Source organism: Phaenicophaeus curvirostris, chromosome 1 (genome assembly GCF_032191515.1).
Source record: "Phaenicophaeus curvirostris isolate KB17595 chromosome 1, BPBGC_Pcur_1.0, whole genome shotgun sequence".
NCBI classification, from domain to species: Eukaryota; Metazoa; Chordata; class Aves; order Cuculiformes; family Cuculidae; genus Phaenicophaeus; species Phaenicophaeus curvirostris.
Window position 1 is genome coordinate 58767423 of NC_091392.1, and position 26263 is coordinate 58793685.

The 26263-nt window shown below is 49.3% G+C and overlaps 2 protein-coding genes across 3 annotated transcripts in view; one reads left to right on the plus strand and one right to left on the minus strand.

The window, feature by feature from the left end:
- Positions 1 to 769: 769 nt before the first annotated feature.
- Positions 770 to 13708, minus strand: ADCK2 (aarF domain containing kinase 2). Its single transcript, XM_069859043.1, has 8 exons — positions 12881 to 13708; positions 12030 to 12176; positions 10034 to 10162; positions 7979 to 8074; positions 5803 to 6054; positions 3509 to 3637; positions 2860 to 2913; positions 770 to 1652 (listed from the first exon to the last, which is right to left on the minus strand). The coding sequence occupies exons 1-8, from the start codon at positions 13706 to 13708 to the stop codon at positions 1509 to 1511; spliced, it is 1779 nt and encodes a 592-aa protein (XP_069715144.1). The 3' UTR covers positions 770 to 1508.
- A 3938-nt stretch (positions 13709 to 17646) lies between these two features.
- DENND2A (DENN domain containing 2A) overlaps positions 17647 to 26263 on the plus strand; it is a 63600-nt gene continuing 54983 nt past the window's right edge. For both annotated transcript variants that reach the window (XR_011337581.1, XM_069859024.1), the window contains exon 1: positions 17647 to 17746. The gene's annotated coding sequence lies outside the window, so the exon portion shown is untranslated. The remainder of the gene's footprint in view (positions 17747 to 26263) is intronic.

Genomic DNA, 26263 nt, shown 5'->3' on the forward strand with positions numbered 1-26263 from the left:
GAAGGTATATTCAGATAGAAGTTTGGGATTTGGGGCTTTTACAGCTACTGCAGTAACAGCTTTTGGATTTTCTTAACCTTTGTCATAATGCTCACTATAAATATTTATTATGAGATTTTCTTACTTTAAAAATTAATCTGTTACATTAACTGTGACTGCCTATAGCAAAAAGATTTCACAAAGGCTGTTCTGCAGAACACCCCTTCTCTTATCTGTGCTGAAAATGATTGCTTTATAATGGCATTGAGTAAACTTTTGTTCCTTTATCATCCAGAAGGGGCTGGATCATGATTTTAGTCAAACTCTCGCTATTCTCATTTAAGCCAGTTTTGTGACAGCTGCAGGCATTTCAGTGAGGATTCTGAGAGCCTAAAGCTTGGCCTAAGTGTTACTGCTTTGCTCTGTGTCACTCCTGGTAGAGGGAGAATGAAAAGTCAAACAGAAATGCACATTTCATAGAATCATAGAATGGTTTGGGTTGGAGGGGACCTTAAAGCCCATCCAGTTCCAACCCCCCTGCCATGGGCAGGGACATCTCCCACTAGATCAGGCTGCCCAAGGCCCCATCCAACCTGGCCTTGAACACCTCCAGGGAGGGATCATCCACAACTTCCCCGGCGCCACCTGTGCCAGTGCCTCACCACACTCACCATAGAGAATTTCTTCCTAATGTCTAATCTAAATCTTCCCCCTTCCAATTTAAAGCTATTTCCCCTCATCCTAAAAACACCCTTTAAGCTTTAGAAAAAAAGACTAAGACCAGTACAAATATTCCCAAAAGTTGTTTATTACGGAATTAGGTTTTCTGCCTAGGCAAATATTTTCTTTTGCAGTTTCTGATCCAAATTCCTATAGTATTATGCTAGAGTATGGAAGTTTAAAAAGGAAAAAAATCAAGTTGGCTGGTCTGTTTTTATCATCGAAAATGACATCGAAACAGACCACTCCATGCAGGACCTTAGGACACTTCTACAATAAAAGTAGAAGTTAGAAGTACAAAAGAAACAAGGCTTATTTGCTTTTTTTCTGCCTCAATGAGTTGCTTAGGTGCTGTTAGAACATCATTTCTCATACCACCGTGACAGGTAAGTCAATAAATTAACTAAATATTTAACCTGATATATTTCAAAAGACTTGATCTGTGAACACCTTTTTAAAGACTTTTACACAAGACTGCTTTTCTCACCCAGCTGCAGTGATCCCATGCACCTGAATTACACAAGTAAGTTTAAAAACTACCAGAGCACATTAGCTCTTAGAACCATGTAATGAGTCAGAGCTCTCCAACTGTTCCCCCTGTGCATGGTCTTCCTGGTTTCGGGACTAGGTGTCCTAATCATCCCATGCCTGGTGCTTGGCTGAAATGACTGAAGGCAATATTAATGAAGAGTAACCACTGCATGGCGTGTCCCCAAGATGTGTGACTTCTCACCTTCAGCTTCTTTCTCTGTCAGGTCACGAGCAGCACAGGTAACCCTGCACAGTGAGAGGGCAGCAGCCACTAGAGTCTATTTGAGGACAGAAGCTGCACTTTTGATGAGCAGCGGTTTAGCTGCCTCTAGGATGTCCAGTTCAGGGTCCAGTGAACGACCAAGACCTTCCAGAACCATGATGGCAAAGATGATGGAAGCAAAATTGCTCTCGAGCTTCACCTGGAACCACAAGAGACTAGATGGACTCTGTGCCCATTCCACATTGGTACCAGCATTGGTTAAGCTTAGAGGGAAGGGATGAGGCTGGGTAAAGCACATGCACACCTGAAACTACACTGTAACTCTATCACTTATTACTTCAGAACTCTTTGAAATCCAGCAGCAGGCCTAAAGATAAGGCCAGATTCAGGGTAAGTGCCCTAAGGGAACCTGAGAGTTTGTTTTTCAGTTCCAAGAAGGAAAAGGGAATTTTTCTTCCATACTAAAACAGCAGGAGCTTAGGAGTGCTCACCCTTGCCAGTGCAGTTATAAGCTACAGTAGTATCCAATGTGCTTGAATGCATGCAATTGTGTACGGGGGACCTCGCCTTCTGAACAGCCACCGAAGAGCCCAGCAGGTCACACAGGAAACGATCCTCTGCTCTGCATGTCGGCAAACTATTCCCCAGTTCCCAGCCAGGCACTAGGATTGTTTCAAGGCATGCCAGGGCATTAAGAATGCATGGAATTGAGAGAACTTGCTTTGTAAGGGCCTGAATTACATTTCTTGTTATGAGAAACCAGCTTAATGAGTCTTAATGACAAAACCCTCTAGCTCAGGAACATTTAGAGGGACCCTTTGCAGGCAGGGCAGCCTCATTGCTGACAACCTTCTCATCTCCTCTAGCTCAGGTCACCATAGCTCTGTGGATTTCTAAAGTTGTTTGCAACCATGCAAACTTGTCCCTGAAATACAATTAGTTATAAAAAGGAATCTCTGTTGTGTGAACAACTTCCTTTTGCAGCCTCTAACAAACCAGCAAAATGTCTCAGAGATGGTACATAACCCCATATCGAGACAGAGGCCCAGGGAAGAAAACATGCAATGATATCCAAGTGGAACGTATATTAGATTTAATTTTCTGCTTCTAAGGGACTATAAAAAAGATAGGAAAAACCACACTAGAGAAACGTTCCCTTTAGTAACTAATATCAACCTCTAAATGCAGTGTTAGGATTAAACACAACAAAACAGAAACTGGCTTTGGTAGGATGTGTATCAAGACCTAAGAATAAGCATCCTGCAACATTTGGATGCATTCCTGCAGTTCATTTCCTAGCAGTTCATTTCATCAGTCCCCCTGCTTGTCAGCCCTTCAGGTTCCCAGTGATTCTCCCTCCCAAATAAACTTCCAGCTATTGAAAGGAGACAATGACAGGACCTCACCTTATGGGTCATCAATAGCTTAAAGACATTTGAGAGGAGATTTGCCACCTGAAGCTGGAACACAAAAGAAGAAATTAATAATTGATCAAAATTGCCAAGAGACTGAGCTGTGTGAGCGACAGGCAGGACTCTTCTAAGCATTTGTTAGCATTAGGCTCTGGTGATTGGAACAAGACTATTGGGCTGACAACAGCCAACACCGAGACATGATTCCTTATCCCTGGGGGGAGTTCAGCTATGATCCATGGTTCTGCTTACTTGCCAGCCTAGGAAGACTTGAGAACATCTGACCTCACAGCAGTACACAACATGCATTCATTTGCTCAGTACCACCACGCTACGTTCTCTGAAGTGCCCAGGCTGGCTTCAGCTAATAGGATGCACACTGTAACTTCAGGCTCAGAAACTCTGCACAGAGAGCTGTGGATGTTAGAGTTTAAAAAAAAAAAATAGGAACAAACACATGCATTTTTATTAGAAGGAGATGAGAAAGGATTTTATGGACTTCTGCTGCACCTGAGACAAGAAAAGCACACAGTACTGGCTGGTGGTTCTGATGAGATCAGAGCTGACTCTGCCACAAGGATCATTCTGAAAGCCAAGCTGCACTGAATTACAGGTGAGAGCAAGGCACTGTCTGTGTACTTGCCTTTCCTAGGGCAATGGTGTTCCCCCGGACCTTGGTCACTAGTTCTGCCATCTCAGCTTTGAATCGCTCAACATCCTGGCACTGGTTAGCACGGGCGTGATGAAGGATCAGTTCTGCCACTCTCTCCCCCTGCGAAACAAGGTGAAAAGGAGAAACAGAACTTCATCACTGGTGCCAGCAGGCCTACAGGGAGCTGCACATCATTGTCCCTGGAAGGCCCCTGCTGCAAAGGTCCCTGAAGGAGGCACACTGCAGGGAGAACTCTCAGGGCCATGCTTTCCCATTCCAGTAACGAGACCCTGCAAATCAACAGAAGTAGGTGCAGGAAGAGCAGAACTGGTCCAAAAGCCTTAGCTGGTATCTGGCAATACCTTGCTTATTATTCTTTCAGGTCTTGTAGGATAGAACACAACAAAGATATCCCTCAGGCAGTCAGGAGAAGTTTCGGGGTTGAAAATAAAACCCACCGGATTGGCATTTTTTTCTCAGCAGAGGAAATAATGGTGTAAAGAACAGCATCTACTAACCTCCCCGACAGGCTAAGTCCAAACTTCTGTTTGCAAACTGCAGAGGAAGAGTGAGCTGATCCTATGTCAGCAGATGCCTGGTGAAAAAGAGGGGGAGCCGTGCACAAGCCTCACTTGTATGAGGCTTTATACCTCTTCTTGAAAGACGTGTCTGACAACAACATACAGAGCCAGAGGCTCCAGGTTTGGCAACGAGACCACAGAAGTTTTTCACCTGTAGATCATTAATTACTCCCTGTCTGAGCCACAAAGGACTTGCAATCAAATGTTTAGAGTTTGTGTTTAGTAGCTGAGAAGTAAATCTGGCAGCACAGGATGGGCCAGAATACACGGTTTTGCGGTGACTCCTCCGTAATGCTGTAACAGCTTAAACAAACCAAGATAAAACGTGTTCCTCTTGAGATATGCGGGTGAGCCATGCAACCCACAAGTGAGGAACAGAAACATCCAAGTATGAGCACAGCTGCTTGTTCTCAGAATGAATAGGAGACATCAGCACTGGATTCTCTAATCCATCCAAGAATGCATTTTAAATAAGTGGGAAGGAGGATAAAGTCTTTCCCTTATACAGAGGAGCCTGGTAGTGGTCAGACACTCCCACACCCACTCACCTATGTTTTGTTTCCTCATCTCTACAGACAGTGACACAACAGCTAAATGGAGGATGGCATATGAGCTTTCAAGGCTGCAGAACCAAACCTGTGTGAAAGACCAGGTTAATCCCTTCTCCTCTCTAGCAAAATCTGGCAGATTCTGCAGCTGTCTCTGAAATACAAGTGGCTCCCAGCCAGTCCTAACTTGCATCAGAATCATAGAATCATAAAATCACCAGGTTGGAAAAGACCCACTGGATCATCGAGTCCAACCATTCCTATCAAACACTAAACCATGTCCCTCAGTACCTTGTCCTCCCGTCCCTTAAACACCTCCAGGGAAGGTGACTCAACCACCTCCCTGGGCAGACTGTTCCACTGCCTAATGACCCTTTCAGTGAAGAATTTTTTTCCTTATGTCGAGCCTGAAGCTCCCCTGGCAGAGCTTGAGGCCATTCCCTCTCGTCCTGTCCCCTGTCACTTGGGAGAAGAGGCCAGCTCCCTCCTCTCCACAACCTCCTTTCAGGGAGTTGTAGAGAGCAATGAGGTCTCCCCTCGGCCTCCTCTTCTCCAGGCTAAACAGCCCCAGTTCCCTCAGCCGCTCCTCATAAGGTCTGTTCTCCAGCCTCTTCACCAGCTTTGTTGCTCTTCTCTGGACTCGCTCCAGAGCCTCAACATCCTTCTTGTGGTGAGGGGCCCAGAACTGAACACAGGATTCAAGGAGCGGTCTCACCAGTGCCGAGTACAGAGGGAGGATAACCTCCCTGGACCTGCCGCCATTTCTGATACAAGCCAAGATGCCATTGGCCTTCTTGGCCACCTGGGCACACTGCTGGCTCATGTTCAGTCGGCTGCCAACCAACACCCCCAGGTCCCTCTCCTCCAGGCAGCTTTCCAGCCAGACTTCTCCTAGTCTGTAGCACTCTGAACCAGAGTGGCAGCCAATGCTCCCCATTTATCACTTTGCTTCCTGGGCCACTGAAATCACTCCACTGCGGCAGCCTACTTGCTTTAGCTGAACATCTTATCCCTGTGACTAGTAGAGCTTCCACGCTAGCAAGTCCTTTTCCCCACTTAGGAAGGATTGTAAGGGGAAGTAGAGAGGAAAAATACCACTGTGGCCATCAGACTTTTCATCTGCCTCCCTCTCCCAGCCCCATGACAGAGGTCTCACCTGGCCTTGGACCACAGCTGTGAAAACTGCCCGGAAGTTCTGCATGTCAGCGCTCTGCAGCTCGGCCACAATCCCCGCATCCAGCAGCACCAGGCAGAGCCGCCTGAGGGATGGCTGCACTTCCACGACGAGCGTGTCACACAGGTCCACGATAGCTGTCTGTTCCTTGCAGCTGGCGCTGACGTGGGTCATGCCTTGAACCAGGATGTTCCCAGGGTGCAGGTCAGCATGGACAAAGTTGTCAACAAAGACCTAGAGGACAGGCAAGTCTTAGAGCAGCTAATTCCAACCAAACCTGCCCACACCAAAACTCCCAGACAAACAGCAGAGGTTTGTTCCTGGTCTGTTCGCTGCCATTGCTCATGTGCATCACCCCCGGCAGCCACATATCAAATGGCTTTTGCTGGGGACCAGCTGTGCTGAAGTGGCGTGGGTGCTCCTCTCTTTAGGGGAGTCAGCAGAGCGGTGTGACCTAACCATCTGTATTTGCTAGAGGTCAGGTAGGACAGCCAGGAGTCCCAGCAGGGACCAGTAGTGCTCTGGCCATGGGTAGCACACTGGTGAGTCTTGGCAAAAAGTAATGCAGTAAGAACAGACCACTTGCATATTGGTGGCATATAGTGAATGGTTCAGTTTGTCTAGGCCGGGACATCCCACATTGCAACTGCACGGAAAAGTAAAGAAGACAAGTTAAAAGAAGAGGAAACAAATGTATGTCGCACTTCTTTGCCTCTGCTACCAGTCACCACCAGAAAGGACTAGCAGGACAGCAAGCACAAGACAGTACTTCCCCACTTACGCCCCTGGCCACCCAAGACTGCAGGATATCCTGCCCCAAGGAGGTTATCTTTGTATTCATGGATGTTTCCTATACATTTGTCCAATTGCCACGTAAATAATTAGAGCTGTGTGAAAAAAAAGGAATTTCAGGCGTTGCCTGAAAAAAAAAATGACCTCTGATCATTTTACGTCCTCCTCATTGTTCTGAAAAAACATACACAATATATCCATATTCATTCCCATGCACTCATGGCTGCATCTATCTCTATCATAAGCTACCCATTTCTCTGCTTTCCAGAGCAGAGTCCAAATTATTTCACCATCCTGGTATGGAACCCAGTCCACACCAGTTATCAATCTGTCTGCCTTCCTCTGCACCTCTTCTAGCTCTGTTACAGCCCTTAAAATAGAGGGTCCTAGACAGTGAGGGACTAGAACTGCAGAGAGTATTCAAGAAACAGGTATTTGTTTTACTTTGCAGCCAAAATGTTATTTTTTTGCTCTTTGATTCTATTCTACCCCTAACCATTGAAGCCGATGTTAGCATAGATCTACTGTAGTTCCACCACTGCTTTTCTGAGTGGCAAAAGTTATTTCAGAGTCTGTCACACTACAGAGTCAGAACAGCAGACCTCATCATCGCCCTGGCACGATACTGCAGTTATCAACTGAATTTCACTGCCTACGCACACAATAGCGTGAGCTTCTTTTGCAACTCTTCCCTGCTAGTTCTCATGACTCCTCAAGTCAACTGTGTGACGTCTCAACACTCCTTTCCAGATCACTTGTGATTTCAACCACAAAATAACAAGAAAGCCATAAGGTGAATCATACGCTGAACGTGGCCATGTTTGTCTTCTTTACTCCATATTTAGCTCTACTGTAAGAAAGAAGCAGTTTTGGAGGAGTCAATAACTGAAGAAACTAGGTAGCTGTTCTCCCTGTGAGTCACATCCACAGTCTCTGTACAGAGCAGGATGTTTTCTAATTACATTGCACTCTGTAGCACTTGGGCAATATGTGAATATTCATTAAATGGATTTCTTAAGCGATGCACTGATCAAGTTGCATAGGCAGACCCTATTGTGTGCAAGCAGACCGCTCTTGCGTGGTGGAAGAAGCTTCATGTCAAAGTCTACAGTAGTGGTGTACCTTGTGTTACGTTGCACATGAAGAACAGACCCTCCCTCTGCCACTACAGGAGTTGCACAGCGCCCTAGCAGCCCCAGGCCTGGGGTACTGCAAGATAGCTGGCATCCACAGGCTGGCTCCAAAAGGCACAGCTGTATCTTTGAGTCCATGCGGAGAAGGGTAGGAGATGTGGTGTGTTATTACCCCAACTGAACAGCTCCTGCAGAAAAACAACCTCCACTTCCAGCCTCGGCCAAGTGCCTACCATCTTTAGCAGCATGTCCATGCCCATCTTTGCAAGTCGCTGCCTTAGCTCTGTGGCAACCTCCGCATGCAGGTAGTGTGAAATAGGCTCACTCTCCTGAAATAAAGAGAGCTGGAGTCAAACACGGGGCCTTGAGCACCCTGGTCTAGTCTGAGGGGGTTGGAATGGAACGACCTTTAAGGTCCCCTCCAACCCAAATCATTCTATGTCCCACCTTCAACCACACTATTACCTAGTTGCTAAGAGCTGAGGGAAGGCTATAAGAGTACCCTAGAAAGGTCCTGCTCAGTAAAGCCTGTACCTATTAGAATCATAGAATAACCAGGTTGGAAGAGACCCACCGGATCATTGAGTCCAACCATTCCTATCAAACACTAAACCACGCCCCTCAGCACCTCATCCACCCATCCCTTAAGCACCTCCAGGGAAGGTGAATCAACCACCTCCCTGGGCAGCCTGTTCCAGTGCCCCATGACCCGTTCCGTGAAGAATTTTTTCCTAATGTCCAGCCTAAATCTCCCCTGGTGGAGCCTGAGGCCATTCCCTCTTGTCCTGTCCCCCGTCACTTGGAAGAAGAGGCCAGCACCCTCCTCTCTACAACCTCCTTTCAGGTAGTTATAGAGAGCAATGAGGTCTCCCCTCAGCCTCCTCTTCTCCAGGGTAAACAGCCCCAGCTCTCACAGCCGCTCCTCATAAGGTCTGTTCTCCAGCCTCTTCACCAGCTTTGTTGCTCTTCTCTGGACTCGCTCCAGAGCCTCAACATCCTTCTTGTGGTGAGGGGCCCAGAACTGAACACAGGATTCAAGGAGCGGTCTCACCAGTGCCGAGTACAGAGGGAGGATAACCTCCCTGGACCTGCTGGTCACGCCGTTTCTGATACAAGCCAAGATGCCATTGGCCTTCTTGGCCACCTGGGCACACTGCTGGCTCATGTTCAGTCGCTGTCAACCAACACTCCCAGGTCCCTCTCCTCTGGGCAGCTTTCTAGACAGACTCCTAGTCTGTAGCACTGCACAGGGTTGTTGTGCCCCAAGTGCAGGACCCGGCACTTGGCCTTGTTAAACCTCATGCCATTTGACTCAGCCCAGTGGTCCAGCCTGTTCAGATCCCTTTGCAGAGCCTCCCTACCCTCCGGCAGATCAACACTTCCACCCAGCTTAGTGTCGTCCGCAAACTTGCTAAGGGTGCACTCAATGCCTTCATCCAGGTCATTGATAAAGACATTGAACAGGGCTGGACCCAGCACTGAGCCCTGGGGAACCCCACTTGTCACTGGCCTCCAGCTGGATTTCACACCATTTACCACCACTCTCTGGGCCCGGCCATCCAACCAGTTTTCCACCCATTAGAGTGTGCGCCTGTCCAGGCCAGAGGCTGACAGTTTCTGAAGCAGAATGCTGTGAGAAACTGTGTCAAAGGCTTTACTGAAGTCCAGGAAGACCACATCCACAGCCTTTCCCTCATCCAGCAGCTGAGTCACTTTGTCATAGAAGACAATCAGGTTAGTTTGGCAAGACCTGCCTTTTGTGAACCCGTGTTGACTGACATGGGTATTGTGATGGAGAACATTAGAGAAGCAAGGGTTTGGTGTGATATAGCCTGGGGCAGAAAGACTCTGGCCAGGATCACAAGCAGGAAAACTAAATCTGAGAGCAGCTTTTGTCTGTGACTCAAACATCCCCAAGGAAAGGGAGGCAAGCTTTACTAAGTGTCACATTGCTGAGCTCCTTGCTTTGACCCACTCCAGAGGAGAGTTGGAGCATGGTGTTGGTTTGCAAAGCACAGGCAAGCACATGGTGTCTGGACACACTGCTGGTCTGCTTGGTTTCAGGCCAAGTGTTCACCTCTATATGGAGTTGTCTGCCACCTGTCTTCAGGGATTCACTGTTTACAAAGAAAGTAGAAGAGACCTGAGGAAGGACACCAACCTCCTTAAGCAAATAAGAGAAAAACATCCTTCTGGCTCTGATTACTCCTTCCCAAACAAACACCTCGACATGATCTCTTAGGGGCCTTCTCACTGCTACCACTGCTCCCAGACCCTGCAATTCTTACCTCGAATGTTTCCACTAGAACATCTGTCGTTACCAAAGGCCAAAGGGGAGTTGGAAACTTCACAAAATCAACACCTAGGAAATTCTGTCCAAAACGCTCCAGATTTCTGGCTTCATACCGTAAGTCAATCTCAAGGGAGAACAAGAAAAAGGACATCAGGAATTAGATGCAATTACAATTAGAACTTCAGGATCCTGTATGGGAATATGATTGTATGGTGTGATACTCAATATCAACAAAACTGGTCAGAAAACCAGAATGAAAACAGAGTGGTGCTTCTTACATGCTTATTGCTTTCCCAATGGAAGAATCACACAATCACTAGGTTCAAAAAGACCCACTGGATCATCGAGTCCAACCATCCCTATCAATGACTAAACCATGCCCCTCAGCACCTTGTCTACCTGTCCCTTAAACACCTCCAGGGAAGGTGACTCAACCACCTCCCTGGGCAGCCTCTGCCAGTGCTCAAAGACCCTTTCCGGGAAAACATTTTTCCTGATGTCAAGCCTGAAGCTCCCCTGGCGAAGCTTGAGGACATTCCCTCTTGTCCTGTCCCCTGTCACTTGGGAGCCAAGAGGCCAGCACCCTCCTCTCCACAACCTCCCTTCAGGTAGTTGTAGAGAGCAATGAGGTCTCCCCTTGGCCTCCTCTTCTCCAGGCTAAACAACCCCAGCCCTCTCAGCTGTTCCTCCTAAGACTTGTTCTCCAGCCCCTTCACCAGCTTCATTGCTCTTCATGCTGTGTCAAAAATGACCTGAGACTGCATTATTTTCAAGGGCAAGAAAGATCCTGAGCCAAAGCTTACTGTCCAAATAGCAGGGCATGCAGACAATGTAGGACTGCAGCCTCAACTTCACTTTACAGATAGGCAGCCATAGCAGCAAGAAACTTAATGCAACACAAAATAACCCACTGTGCAAAGCCCTGGCCCCAGCTTCCCAGTGATCCAGTGTCTTGATACAAGGGCATCCCTTCTGCCTGCTCTTTTACCTTCTCTTGTCCACTGCTGCTGCTGCTCAAGCAGGCAGGAGGGAGGGTAACCTTGTCTCACCTCCTCTGACAATGGGAAATATGCCAGGAATATTCCTTGTTTTTTCAAAGAGAAAGAAAATTATAACAGGCCTATCAGATGCTGTCCTAATCCTCAGTCTTCAGAGCATATACCAAAAGCTCCACTTAACTAAAGTGGTACTAATGACCTCGAGCCACATCTGAATACAGATGTTTACAGCGTGAATTTACATGCAAATGTTTTGCAATAGTAGAATAGGATTAGAGCTTTCAAAATGTTATAACAGACTTTGGGATCTGCAATCTAGACACCTAAATGAAGTTAGCAGGTTCACATTAATAGAAACATAAGCCTAATTAAGCACGTAGTGAAATCTTTTTAAGTTTGGCAGTAAGGACGTTTCAGGACTACGTCTTTGGAAGACATTAGTGAATTGGGACATGTTTTCAGATCTGTTTGCAAAGCTTAACTGTATCAATACTATAAGTCTCATGACAATATGATATAGAATATATTATTAACTTATATGAAATTATATTAGTTATGGCGATACATATACCTTAGTGCTAACAAACGAGACCAGGAAGTACAGATTGCAAATGTGTAGGATTACAGAGAAAAAACACATCTGACCTCTTGCTTGGAGAAATTCTGTTCCTAAGGAAAGGTCTCTTACCAGTGTTCAAAAAAGTACTGTGACTATGGCTAGCTGTTCAGGCTGTTCACTACAAAACATACTCAAAGTCTAAAAAAAAATTTTTAAATCTAAAAGATTATTGATTTTTTCCTTTCTTTTGCCTTTTTTTTTTTTTAGTCTTCAAGTATATAAGCTTTCCTACAGTAACATTATGTGAATGATCAGAATAAAAAACATAACCTAAGGACAAGCAAGCCTTCAACTAACCCTTTAATGAACAGTTAGAGCCAGCCAGTAGCAAGACAAAGGGCACGTTTGCTCCAGTACCTGAGGATCAGACACACCTGCTGAATCATAAGCTTCTCAAACTCCTCCACAATCTCTGTCAAACTGAGCCACTTGAATCCAGGGAGAAGGCCAAGGATGCGACTACCCATCTTCATCAGAAACAGATCCATCTGGACTTGGTGGACCAGCCCAGGATGCAGGACCTGCACAAGCATGAACAGTGGCAAGATCAACTCCCCAAGGCTGTAAAAAGGGTGGTCCATTTCAATCACTTGAAGTGATGCACAGAGAAAACCAGCCTGCAAAACTGTGAGGTAACAAGGCTTCCCCAGCTAGTGCTCAAAGAATTTGCGTTTTTTGCAATGGATTAAGCTATAAAGAAACACATTATACTCTTCAAACGGAATATATCTGTGCTGAAACCTACAGCCTCACTCATTGCCATTCTCCATTGCTTTTGCACCCCTATCCTCTCCACGCCATGCAGTACTGACAACTATTTGAAACAGCTCAAATACAAGATTCCCTTAAATAAACTTTGCTGGAAAGAACTGTTCTGTTCCAAACTTCTTTATGTGACCAGAGAAGGGTTTTCATTTTCTGGAAGGCGAAATGAAACTTAATTTTCATTATTTTAATATAAACTGAGCCCTTGCAGACACTTGTGGTATCCACATGCCACGTCAAAGGTGCCACCGGCAGTGCTGGGAAGAGCTAGGGCTGCCGCAAGTCTGGATCGTGGCTGGCTGGAAACAAAGCGCTGAGAGGGGACACTGAGGGAGACAAGCATCACTTCTCACTCTACCTGTCCCTAGCCAGATATTCATCTCCACGTGAATTAAAATCTGATCAGCCTCGTCCAGCACGCTCCATTTTCAGGCATCTACAGGCCAGACGTCTGACTTACTTTAATGGCTACAGGTACGAGGTGCCTCGCTGGCAAAGGATTTGCATTTGGGAGCAGTTTGCTCCTCTTGTCCCACAACTCTTCACTCTTTCTCCGCAGCCACCTGAGGAGGCCTCGAAAGCCTGACACTTCCCACGCCTCGAAAGCCGACCGCGACTCCGAGATTCGCGCCAGCTCTTCGGCACGGGAGCCGGCGACAGCCGCCAGGTTGGCGTAGCCCTTGTACACCTGGGCAACGCAGCCCGAGCCGACGGGTACCCGGCTCTGGAAGGCGAGGACGTCCGTCCAGGCCTCGCCGAAGGCCTCCCTCAGGACCTCGTCGGTGCGGCCCCACGGGTGGGGGCTCACGGCGCCGTGCAGCTGCGCGAACTCGTCGCAGAAGGCCTGGGAGAAGAGGTCCCTGCGGGTGGCCGCCCACTGGCCCAGCTTGACGCAGGCGGGGCCCGCGGCCTCGGCCGCCCCGCGCAGCAGCCGCAGCCAGAGCGCGCCCAGCCGCGGCGCCAGGCGGCTCAGCGGGTAGAGCAGCAGCAGCGGCCCGAAGCGCAGCAGCAGCCCGCAGGCCCGCAGCCCGAGCCGCGCCGCCAGCCCCACCCGCCACAGCGGCCCCCGCGCCGCCCCCCGCCGCCCCGCCGCCCCCCGCCGCGGGATCGCCGGGCACGCGGGCGCGGCGGGCACCGACAGGGCCACGGCCACACAGCGCCCGCCGCGCCGCCCGACCACCGGCCCCAGCGCCAACGCCAACGCCGCCCACACGGGAGCGGCCCTCGCCCCGGCCGCCCGAGCGAGGAGCGGGCGCGGCAGCAGCCGCACGGCGCCGCCCGCCGCCATCGCCCCCCGCCCTCAGGGACAGAGACCGGCCGGCGCGGGGCGCGGCGGGAGCCAACCACAGGCAGCCCGGCGCGGGCTCAGCCAATCAGAGACGGCGAGAGGCGAGGGGCCAATCAGAGGCAGCCCGCGGTACGGTTAGCCAATCAGGGCCCGCGAAAGAACCAATCAGAGCCGCCGAGGGGGCAATCAGAGACAGCCCACGGTGGGGTTAGCCAATCAGAACCGGCGCGGGGACCCATCACCCGGCGCAGGGACCAATCAGAGCCGGCGCACGCTGGCGGCCCAGCCATTAAAGGGACAGGAAGGCCGAAGGAGAGGGTGGGATTGTTGTTGCCTCACCCGAGGACGAGGTGCAAAGGGGCATGGTTTAGTGCTTGGTAGGAATGGTTGGACGCGATGATCCGGTGAGGGGGCTGGAGAACAGGTCTTACGAGGAGCGGCTGAGAGAGCTGGGGTTGTTTAGCCTGGAGAAGAGGAGGCCGAGGGGAGACCTCATTGCTCTCTACAATTACCTGAAAGGAGGTTGTAGAGAGGAGGATGCTGGCCTCTTGGCTCCCGAGTGACAGGGGACAGGACAAGAGGGAATGGCCTCAAGCTCCACCAGGGAGGTTCAGGCTGGACATAAGGAAAAAAATTTTCACAGAAAGGGTCATTGGGCACTGGCAGAGGCTGCCCAGGGAGGTGGTTGAGTCACCTTCTGTGGAGGTGTTTAATGGATGGGTGGATGAGGTGCTGAGGGGCATGGTTTAGAGATTGGTGGGAATGGTTGGACTCGATGATCCAGTGGGTCTCTTCCAACCTGGTTATTTTATGATTCTGTGGCACCTGTGAGGGGGTGAGCTTGATTCCTCCTGGGTAGGGGCATCCCCCTGGGAGGCCTCTTCCCTCTTGTCACTGGGCGGGTGGCATCTTGCGCTTGAGCCTGCCTTCATTTGGACCGGTGTGGTGGATGGAAATCATAAAATCATTGAGTTTGGAAGAGACTTCCAAAATCAAGTCCAACCATCAGCCCAACACGACTGCGCCCACTAAAAGATGTCACAAAGTGCCACGTCTATATGCTTAATCATAGAATTATCAGGTTGGGAAAGACCTCTTGGATCATCGAGTCCAATCACTCCTATCAAACACTAAACCATGCCCCTCAGCACCTCATCCACCCATCCCTTAAACACCTCCAGGGAAGGTGAATCAACCACCTCCCTGGGCAGCCTGTTTCACTGCCCAGTGACCCTTTCCGGGAAAACATTTTTCCTGATGTCAAGCCTGAACCTCCCCTGGCAAAGCTTGAGGCCATTCCCTCTTGTCCTGTCCCCTGTCACTTGGGAGCCAAGAGGCCAGCACCCTCCTCTCCACAACCTCCTTTCAGGTAGTTGTAGAGAGCAATGAGGTGTCTCCCCTCGGCCTCCTCTTCTCCAGGCTAAACAACCCCAGCTCTCTCAGCTGCCCCTCGTAAGGCTTGCTCTCCAGTCCCTTCACCAGCTTCGTTGCTCTTCTCTGGACTCGCTCCAGAGCCTCAACATCCTTCTTGTGGTGAGGGGCCCAGAACTGAACACAGTATTTGAGGAGCGGTCTCATCAGTGCCAAAAAAATAAAACTGGGCCTGATCACCCAGTTCTCTTGCATGTGCTTCATGATAGCACTTTGAACATGTCTGGGGCAGTGGCTCCACCACTCCCCTGGTTCCAATGCTTCACCACTCTTGCAGGGGAAATCATCGAATCCTTAAAATTGAAGAAGACCTTTAAGGTCATCCAGTCCAACTGTCAGTAGAACACCACCATGCCTACTAAACCATGTCCCCAAGTGCCATGTTTATATGGGTTTTGAACACCTGCATGGATGGTGACTCCACTGCTTCTCTGGTTCTAATGCTTCATCACCCCCTCAGTAAAGAAATGAGGGGGCTGACACATGCGGGTGGGCATATGGGCACATGACACACACTTCAGCCATTGCGTCTTCTTTTTTTCCATGATGAGAGAGGCTGGTGATGCTGGTTTTACTTTTAAGCAAAACTTGAGGATTCCCCATGGTAGCCTGCCTGCAGTAGTTGAAGTCTCCTGATCATCACCTACAGGAAAGCTGGGGAGGGGCTCTTTATTAGAGATTGCAACGATAGGACAAGATGTAATGGTTTTAAGCTGAAAGAGGGGAGATTTAGATTAGACATTAGGAATAAACTTTTTCCCCTGAGGGTGCTGATCCACTGGCACAGGTTGCCCAGAGAAGTTGTGGATGCCCCATCCTTAGAGGTGCTCAAGAACAGGCTGGATGAGGCTTTGAGCAGCCTGGTCTAGTAGAAGTTGCCCCTGCTCATAGGAGGAGTGTTGGAACTGGATGATCGTTAAGGTCTCTTCCAACCCAAACCATTCTATGATCTTTGTGATTGGTGATTTTCTTATTTGGGGTATTAGTGAAACAGTCAGTGCTTTGAATAACAGAAGTACCTGAGGGTGCAAGACGGCTTGTAAAAGAAATTAAAATTAAAAGTAAATGCCTGCTGAGATGATATTTCAGTAGAGCTACTGAGTTGTTTCATTTTCCATGCTTCCTCTGAACCTCGGGCTTTCTGTTCCCATGGCAGTGCTAGGTCTCCTGCTTATTCCCAAGTTGGCTGGCAACATATTCATCTCATTTGGAATCACACTGCTAGAAAGGATTGCTCATTTCCTTCTCAAAGGACATGTGCCTCTTATATATCGAAACTACTACTGAAGCCAGTGTCAAGGATACAGCTAATGAAGACATCATCAGTCTCTCCCTTTTAGGAGCTTTTGTGTATGTGACCACAATCTGTCAAAGAGTGCGTTTTAGAGGACTTCCCACACAAAGGTGATGCTGCAACTCGTGGTGCCATCACAGCTGTTCAAGAAAGCTACTGAGAGGCGTTGGGCTGGGAGCTGTGGCCTTGCACACTGGGAGTTCAGTTGGTTCCCAGCTTTGGATCTAAGTTACTAACTGCATATTTCTACTCAGAGGGAAAAAAAAGCCCCTTGCTGATATTTTTCATGTACTCTGGGAACTGAAAAGAAAGATTTAATCTGTAGGAAGAATTAATCTGCTTTCCAATCCAGATCCCTCCCTTGCCTTAACGGGTAGCTCAGATCTGACCGACTAAAATTCTGTGCCAACAGGGAGCTGGATTATGGCCCTGTGCAGGTGAACAGCTCTGCTGATGGAAACTGTTCCACAGGCTTGAGGTTTTCCTGGCCAGCCACTTCTCATGAAGTGTCTTTGAGCTGATCAGATGCCATCACATACATTTCAGCAGCGGGAAACTGTTGGAGTAACCAGTAGTGTATTGGTAGCAAGAAGGGACTTCTGACTTTCTCTTGGATAGTTCTGTTCGCAATCGGGAAGGTGTCTTGCGCACCTCATCTCTTTATTAATTTCTGGCCTCGCCATAGAATCATAGAATCACCAGGTTGGAAAAGACCCACCGGATCATCGAGTCCAACCATTCCTATCAATCACTAAACCATGTCCCTCAGCACCCCTGTGCAGCTCCCCTTAGCTCTGCATGACTCTCCTTACCTCCACTCACCCCCCACCTCCATGCACCCCAACCACCTCTGCGCACCCTCCCCTCTGTGAGCCCCCCCACCTCCCCGTGCTCCTGCATCCCCCTCCACCTCTGCAGCCCCCCCAGCTCCACACTCCCCCCACCTCCTCGCACCCCCTTAACTCCGTGCACCCCTCCCACCTCCTTGCAAACCCTCCTGCCTCTCCTTGCGCCCCCCACCCCGACTCCCCCCACCTCCTTGCACCCCCTTAACCCTGTGCACCCCTCTCACCTCCCCGCAAACCCTCCCACCCTCGCGTAGCACCCCCCCTCCTTGCACCCCCTACAATTAACCCTGCACCCCGCCTTCCCCACCCCGCAGCGCACACCCGGTTCCCCGGCGGGGCGGGGCGGGGGCGGTGCCGGCGGGCCCGGAGCGGGCGGGGGGCGGCGGCAGCGGCGGCAGCGGAGCCCCCAGCCGCCAGCCCGGCGCCGCGATGCCGGGGCACGGCCCCCCGGCCCCGCCGAGGAAGGTAGGGGGTGCGGGGAGGGGGTGCTGAGAGCGCCGCGGGTGCCTTTCTTCCCTCGGGGATGCTGCGGGGATGGGAACGGGAGGGCGGGAGCCGACCCCCCCCCAGCTGCTCGTCCCCGCTTCATTCCCACCGCGATGGGAACGCTCGCCCCCACCTCCCCCGCTCCATTCCCACCGGGAGGGAAGCGCTCTGTCCCCCCACCCAGGTCCCCGCCGCATTCCCGGTGGGAGCAGAGCGGAGGGGCCGCGGGGACGGGACAGCCGAGGGGCTCAGGAGCGGGGACGCGGCGAGGGGCCTTGGGGGGCTCAGCGCTGCCTTCCCGGAGGGGAAAAAAAATGCGAAGAAACGCTGAGAATATTCTCCAGGGGAAGTCGGGGCCCTGCTGGAGCAATCGGCAGAGCCCCCCTCGGCTTCAGCGAAACCTCTCCGCCACCTTAAGATGCGTTTTCCCTCTCTTTTTCCCTGCTTTTCTCTGGCTTCGCTCCCGGCAGGAGGAAGCGGCTACCCTGGGGAGCAGCCCGGAGCCTGGCAGGGTGGCCTTTCTGCCTCCCCGCTTGGGATCTGTGAGAGTCTCCGCCTGCCCCGGGGTGAGAAACACCGACTCACCTTCCTGGTGTGGTTCCTAGGGGGAAACGGCAGCTGGGAAAGGAACCGAGTTAGAGCTGTCTGCTGCCTGGCTCCCAGGGTGGCACATGCAAACTGGAGGGTAAAGCGTGCAAGGTGCATTTGGGATGCTTTCGGAGAACTTGGCTTTATGAGTCTCCAAGGAGTCCGGCTCTTGATGCTCAGTGCTGGAGCAGTGGTGGTTTAGGGGGGATTGAGGCTTTCTGACTCCTTGGGGCTGTGCTGGAGCCTCGCTGGAGTGGGAAATAAGGTCTGAGCACGGGGCTCTTAATCCGGCTCTTTGCAAGAGTGCAGTTTGTTTCCTAGGCAGGTCAGCAAGCTGTATGGGAGCTGTTCCTGACCCTGGGGTGTTCCCGGCCACTTCTGCTCTTGCCATTTAGGCAGGGTTGTTGGTTTTGGACAGGAGCATCTCCGGGACGGAGCTCAGCTGGGAGGATAAAGAGAAAGGCAGAGGGATTTTGTGGGGCTTTCATTTACCACTGGGAGGAGAGCTGCTGGTGTTGCTGGTGGATTAAAAAGCTGTTTTCTGTGTTGGCTGCCACCTTACTGACCACTCATTCTTGATGTGTGGTAGCGAACTCCAATGAAGTGTACTGGCTCCATTTCTGAACCACCAGAAGGGGAGTTGTTACTTGGTCCTGCCAGAGGAAAGGAATGTGTTTTCTTGACCCTTGTGTTGTATGCTGAGTTGTTGTCATTAGGGCAGTGTTTGCAGGCTTTGGTTTGGTTTTTGGGTTTGGGTTTTTTTTTTTGTTTGGGTTTTTTTTGTTTTGTTTTTTTTTTAAATAATCCAAACTCTGTTTCAGTGTGTGTGAGATTCAGTATCTACAGACTTGGAAACAACAGAAAATGCTAAGTATGGAAACGAAAGGAAGGCCACAGGATTTCCCAGGGTAATACAGTGCCTGTTTGAGAAACGGAAGAGAAAGCACTGAAAACAAAGGGCGCTGGAGCGACCTGGGATGTAAAAAGCAGGCTAAAGATTTATGTCTCAGCTGGGACCTCTCTTTCCCTGTGGATGAGAAGGTTGTGTGCTGAAGCCTAGGTTGTCCTTCGATATGTTCCCTATCCTGACAGGCAGTACAGAAGTGCTCCCTGTTCATCAGCTCCCTTCCCCACACATTTTTCCTTGCAGACCACAATTACATGTGGAGTGTCGCAAAATTCTGCTTTCAGTAGTGTCCCCAGCTCACTGCCTTGGGAAATCTTTTAGGACATTTTGTCTGCAGAAAGAACCACGTGATGCTTTTCTGTTCTTCCAAAAACAAGAAGGGCATTTAGATCCTTTGTCAAGTGCTTACAATATGCTTATATTTCTCCCATGCCTGGTTTGTTTACATGTTAGAAATGTTCATTTTGACATGGAGATGATAAAAGACCACTTAAGCTTCAAGGCTGTGGTTTTCGGAAGTGATCTTTACTCAGGAGGAGCTTTTCCACTGAGTTATTTTGAATATCAGGCATAACAACTAATTCCTTTGGACAGGTATTAAAACCTCTGTTGTACCGGGTGCTCTGGGGACTCAGAGGAAAATCTTTGCCCCAAGTTGAAGAACATCTCCCATCAGCTCTTCATACAGCAGAGCTTTGTTAAACATGGTGAAATGCTAGATGTTTCAGAAATGCCCAGTAAGTGTTTTGTTCTTTTGGATCCCCCTGAATGCATCATCCAAGACAGCTGGTTCTCTCTTCCCTTTGTAGCACCTGACATTTATTTCCTGACTGGAACTGTGCTGAAGCTGTTTTTTTTCTAAGTGGAGGCCAGGCCAAGGGGAGGAAAGTGCTCTAGTGCAGCACGAAGCCTGTGAGAGTGGAGAAGAACCTCTCAAGCTCTTGTTGAGACTGGTTAATTTTGACTATCGGCTCTGTTAGGCATCCAGAGCCGGGGTATAAGCTCTTTAGGGAAGCATTTTTCAGCAGAAGGATTTAAGTACTAGTGGCTGATATGTCTGTTGGCAGGATCCCAAGAGCTGGCTGGAAGAGGCCTCTACTATGAAGGAAATGCTGAAATAGGACTTTTAATGAACTTGCAGAGCAGTTCCTTTAGGACTGAGAAGACTCTCCATGGGGAAGAAGGGGGTGGATTGTAGCTAGAAAGACATTCCTTGTTGCATTCGTGCTTTGACAGTAAATGTGTGAGCCTGGTTTTGCCTAGATACACCTCAAAAACTGGGGTGGAGGCCGGGGGGGAGGTACTGGTCTGTAAGCACTGTTTTGTCCAGACAAGGCTAGAGAAGAGACAATGCTTGCTTGATTGTAGCTCTGAAGTGCAAAGGGAAGGACAACAGCACATTTATCTTACAGGATTTTTCTCTAGTTTTCACCTCTAAGCATCTTTACCAGCTACTGGAAATGAAAGCAAAGACTGAAATGTGTGAATCTGCGTGCTGTTTGATAGAGGTTTCAGACCAGGTTTTGGTGAACACTGCTTTCATTCTAGATGTCTGTGGTCAGTCTTGTGTACACCATACGGTTGAACTCTAGGCTCTTGGCTTCATGAAGGCTGTGCTTTTGAAATGCAGGCTTCCACAGGGCCTTGGGTGATCTTGAAGGTGGGTGCCTAAGACAAAGAAACTAGAGACCCTGATGCTGCTGACCCTATACAGGCTGGGTTTTCAACTGAGGGCCATGTCCCTGTGGGGAAGCTTGGCACGGCACAGGCTGAGGACCGGTTCAGTCTTTTTTGTCATATGGCACTAAAAGGCATCATCACTAGTAAATACTTAAAGTACTATAGGCCAGTCCGATTCAGGACATATTGATGCCGTTATGTGCGTCTAAAGCCTTTGACACAGTTTCTCACAGCATTCTGCTTGAGAGACTGTCAGCCTCTGGCCTGGACAGGCGCACACTCTCCTGGGTGGAAAACTGGTTGGATGGCCGGGCGCAGAGAGTGGTGGGAAATGGAGTTAAATCCAGCTGGAGGCCAGTGAGAAGTGGGGTTCCCCAGGGCTCAGTGCTGGGTCCAGCCCTGTTCAATGTCTTTATCAATGACCTGGATGAAGGCATCGAGTGCACCCTTAGCAAGTTTGCGGACGACACTAAGATGGGTGGAAGTGTTGATCTGCTGGAGGGCAGGGAGGCTCCAAAGGGATCTGAACAGGCTGGACCACTGGGCAGAGTCCAATGGCATGAGGTTTAACAAGGCCAAGTGTCGGGTCCTGCACTTGGGGCACAACAACCCTGTGCAGTGCTACAGACTAGGAGAAGTCTGTCTAGAAAGCTGCCTGGAGGAGAGGGACCTGGGGGTGTTGGTTGACAGCGACTGAACATGAGCCAGCAGTGTGCCCAGGTGGCCAAGAAGGCCAATGGCATCTTGGCTTGTATCAGAAACGGCGTGACCAGCAGGTCCAGGGAGGTTATTCTCCCTCTGTACTCGGCACTGGTGAGACCGCTCCTCGAATCCTGTGTTCAGTTCTGGGCCCCTCACCACAAGAAGGATGTTGAGGCTCTGGAGCGAGTCCAGAGAAGAGCAACAAACCTGGTGAGGGGGCTGGAGAACAAGTCTTGTGAGAGGCAACTGAGAGAGCTGGGGCTGTTTAGCCTGGAGAAGAGGAGGCTGAGGGGAGACCTTATTGCTCTCTACAACTACCTGAAGGGAGGTTGTAGAGAGGAGGGAGCTGGCCTCTTCTCCCAAGTGACAGGGGACAGGACAAGAGGGAATGGCCTCAAGCTTCACCAGGGGAGGTTCAGGCTCGACATAAGGAAGAAATTCTTCACTGAAAGGGTCATTGGGCAGTGGAACAGGCTGCCCAGGGAGGTGGTTGATTCACCTTCCCTGGAGGTGTTTAAGGGATGGGTGGATGAGGTACTGAGGGGCATGGTTTAGAGATTGGTGGGAATGGTTGGACTCGATGATGCGGTGGGTCTCTTCCAACCTGATGATTCTGTGATTCTATTTACCACCTAATTGGGTCAAAGTGCTCTATGTCTGTTGACTTAGGACTGATTAGGTGAAAGTCATAAGTCCCCAGTCTGGTTCTTTATTGAAGCAATGGATACTTGCCTGCTGCTCATACGAGTCTTCCCTAGTTCATGTCTTTTAGTGACCCATGAGTTCAATGGGAACTCACAGCATAGAACCCCCAGTGAAACACCTTTAAGACTCCAACATCATGATGGTCTTGTCTCTCCTGTGCAGAGACTGCTTTGAGCAGTTCTGAAGCACATCATATGGTTCCAGCCTGCCACTGTTGCAGTTGCCAACAGAAGTTGTGCTCTTGGGATAATGCTGGTGTGATGGCCAGGGCAATCTTTTACTAAAGCCCCCTGGGTTTGTACCACTCTGGGGTAAAAAGGTTACCTAAATGTTTGCTGGTCCAATGTGGGGTGCCATGTACGAAGACCACAAAAGGGAGCTCACGAGAAATCTTCCTTGCAAGAAGTTTGAAACACTGAAACTACTTTCTTTAATGCAGATAACATGTATTGAGAGCCTTACTTCTGTCTTTTCCGCAAATAGCACTGTCACATGGTAATGCTGGGAGGATGTCAAGCATAATTGGGAAGATAGAAGCTCAAAAGAGTAATGTCCTGCTGGAACGAATGCTGCGAGTGCTGGTGTATTCTTCATCCTTTGTTTCAGTGCTTCCCTTCTCCAGGTTAGGGAAACCAGCTGCAGCTGGCATACTATTAGTTCCAGGGATTTAGCAGGGCAGATTCAATAGTTAACAGTGGTGATTAAAGGTCAGCTTTTACTAATTAAACTTATAAGGAGTTAGTACATCTCTGAGGCCTTCTTACACATTTTGGGTGAGGTTATCATCCCACTGCTGTGATGCTGCCAGCCAGGTTTGCTTGGGGTCTTTTGGTTTCCTTTTTTTTCAGTCATTTGTGCAAACGGGAGTTTGGCTTGAATGTTACCTGTTACCTTTACGTGCTGTTCTGCATGGTCCTTTGCTGAACGTGAGGCACATCTATGTCGGCCATCTGACAAGCAGCTCATGGACAGTTGGGATAAAGTCTCTGGAATAGGGGGGCAGAAGAGGACGTGGTTGCCCTGCAGCCAGGCTGTCGTGTTCCGCCCGTGGAGGATTTGCAGGTCCCCAGTCCTCCTGTGCTGCAGCCCAAGCTCTCATGCAGCCCTGTCCTCCTGAGCTGGGAACCGATGGTGTTTATGCGTGAAAGGGAGCAGAAGATGGCTTTTCCTGAGCGCTGCCTTTGACCATACATGTGCTGGCCCCGAGCCAGTATGGAAACTCTGTCCTCATGGATGGAGAGAGGGAGCTGGGAGGAGCGAGAGATGGAGAGGGGCCCAGAAGCAGAGTGAGTTAAAATAAAAACACCAACCCATGAAGAGAAAAGCCTCTAACAGATGGGCCTGGCCATCCCCAGGGTTCTTCATGCAGTTGGCTTCACGTGGAGTGCTGACAAGGTCTCATGTAGGAGTGTGGGTATGGGACGTGGATCATTTTGAGATGTGTGATGGAAGATCAGAGTAAAAGGCAAAAGGAAGGAAGCTGGACGGGTAAGTTAGCTGTTGTTCAGCTCTATCTGTGATGCTGAGGTGAGGTTTATCAGTTGCTACTGATGCTGTTGCCACTAATAAGTCAAATCCTGCTGCGTGAGCTATTGGAGGGGTGTTTTGTTTTCAACTGTAGCATTTTTTAGCTGTGGCAAGTCTCATCTCTGTAAAATAGAATTGCTAATGGAGGTCTTGTTCCTTCTACCTCATGTATAGCAGAGAGCTATCGATCTGGATTGAGGCTAGTGTAAAGACAGGTTCTGCAAGTAGATGCTGGCACCTGTATTTTCCTGTGCCCAGCTCCTCTTTAGGCATCATTGTAAGTAATCAGATTTGCTCATCGTTTCAGTGTACAGGGTGCCGCCCTTTTGTGGAAGGGTCTTGCCTTGGTTACATGTCTGTGCAGGAGACTGTGCCTGGCAGAAAATTTGGTCCCGGAGAAGCAGTCAGAAAATCTTGGCTCTGAGCATGTTTGAAAATCTGGCTCAGATACTTAAAACGTCAAGAGCTGATGATGGTTAGGGGCAGCTCGAGTGGGGAAAGGTGCCACCTCATTTGGAAGTGGACGAAAGAATTCTGAGTGGGTACTTGCCAGGCACCGAGACCCCTGATCCTGTAGATCCCTGAGAGCAGATGGCTCCTGACCAAATTCAAGCATGTAAATTGTATTTCCAGAAACTTACTGGGGACTTTGGCAACCTACCAGACAGCCTGTTTCAAGGGGCAAGGACTTACTGCTCTTTGTAACTAGAATTATTTTAAATGGCTAGATGCTCTGTGTTTTAATTAAATTTCCCTTTGGAAATCAAAGTGGTGAAGTGTTTCTGTGATCCTGCTCTGCTTAAATTCTCAGTATGTGCCCCTAGTTTGGCAAATCATTTAAGCAGACATGTAGGTCTAAGTGCGTGCGTAAATCCACCCAGCGGAGCGCTCTGGTTCCCAGTACAGTACATCATTCCCACACAGGGAAGCCTGGATTGGGCTTCATGCAATACAAGCTTCAATCTAATTGAAGATAGTGGGCTTTGGGCACAAGCTTAAAGTTAAACACCTGCAAAGGCGTTTTCTTCATCGCAACTGGTCTGTCATACACATAGCTGTATTCTGTAGAATCATTTTATATTCATGATGTCCTTGAACATTGCTTTCCTCTTAATACCCTGCAAGATTTCTTGTCAAGTGCTTGCTGGCAAGCCTTGTAACCGTGAGCAGCTCAGGTGAGATGCTCTCACAGCCCTGGTATTTTGCTAGCATTGTGAATAGGCATACATGTGTGAATGATTAAATCAACCCATCAGGGTGTCATCGACAGAGAAACACATGCTGAGCTTGCTTTGCAGGCGGGGGGAGGATGAGATCCCTCTCTGCCCTCTCTGCATATTTTTTTTGCTGAAAGCTTTTCCCTCTGCAGATGTGCAGCTGCTGAAGTTCTTTGCCAAAAGCTGGCTGTGACTTGCAGAGCTGGGGAAAGTGCACACATCTGTTTGCAGAAGAGAGCAGCAAAGGGGCTCAGGTCTCCTGTCCTAGGGGATTATGTTCTCGTGATAGATAGCACTGACTGTCATGGAAGGAAATGGCAAATTTCACAGGGCAACACGAGGGCACTTCATAAATAGGAGTTTGCTTGCCAGTGTCAGCCAAATGCCACCTCATTGAATTAAAAAGGAAAGAACTCCCAGAGATTTTTCAGACTGATGGAGCTTTTTCTTTTAAATTATTCAGCTCCTCCCCCAGAAGATGGACATGTTTTTCCACGTGTGAAAATACAATGTGTTTCAGCTGCAAAGCATGCTGTGAATAGGGGCTTCACATTTTCGTTTAGGTAAGAGTTGAGTCTTGGGTTATCCAGAGCTCAGAGTGGTGAAGGGAAATAAATGCCTCTTACTAAAACCAAGACGGGCGTTTTCTCCAGCACGTGCAGCACTTCAGAAATCAACATCTGTCTGAAAACAGACCCTGACCCTGCAGTTCCTCCACAACCTACTGAAATCCATGGGAGCTTTTCCATGAGTTCAGGGAGCTTGGGATCAGGCTATAATTGAGAATCTGTTTTTCCCTGCCTTGACATGCTAGGCTGTATGTGTAGCAACCTGTAGTCAAATTCTGCAAGATGATGTATGAAGCCCTGATCTAGCTGGCTGCCATTTTTCAGCTTTGTCAATCTCTGAGAGAGGACCCAGAGGTTTCCCACTGCGAAACCAACATGTTTCCACTGCAAAACCAACTTATTTTTTTTTGCATCAGATTTCTGTATCTGTTCCCCGAGGTTACTATGAGTGACTTCAAGTTGAAGTTTTGCCGTGGTGTCACCTCTCGCATACAACAACCGTGTACTTGTGTTGGTGATGGCTATTGTCGCTTAGTCTGTGCTGAAGTTTGCCCTATCAGTACTCGCTTGTTTGCACAGTAAGAAACTTTCCTTGTAGGTT

Excerpts from the sequence above, each read along its gene's own strand:
- ADCK2 (XM_069859043.1), bottom strand. The coding sequence starts at position 13,708 with ATGGCGGCGGGCGGCGCCGTGCGGCTGCTGCCGCGCCCGCTCCTCGCT. Across the intron at positions 12,177-12,880 it reads TCGTACCTGTAGCCATTAAA|GTCCTGCATCCTGGGCTGGT; the intron begins GTAAGTCAGACG and ends ATGCTTGTGCAG. Across the intron at positions 3,638-5,802 it reads CAGCTGTGGTCCAAGGCCAG|GGGGAGAGAGTGGCAGAACT; the intron begins GTGAGACCTCTG and ends CTTGTTTCGCAG.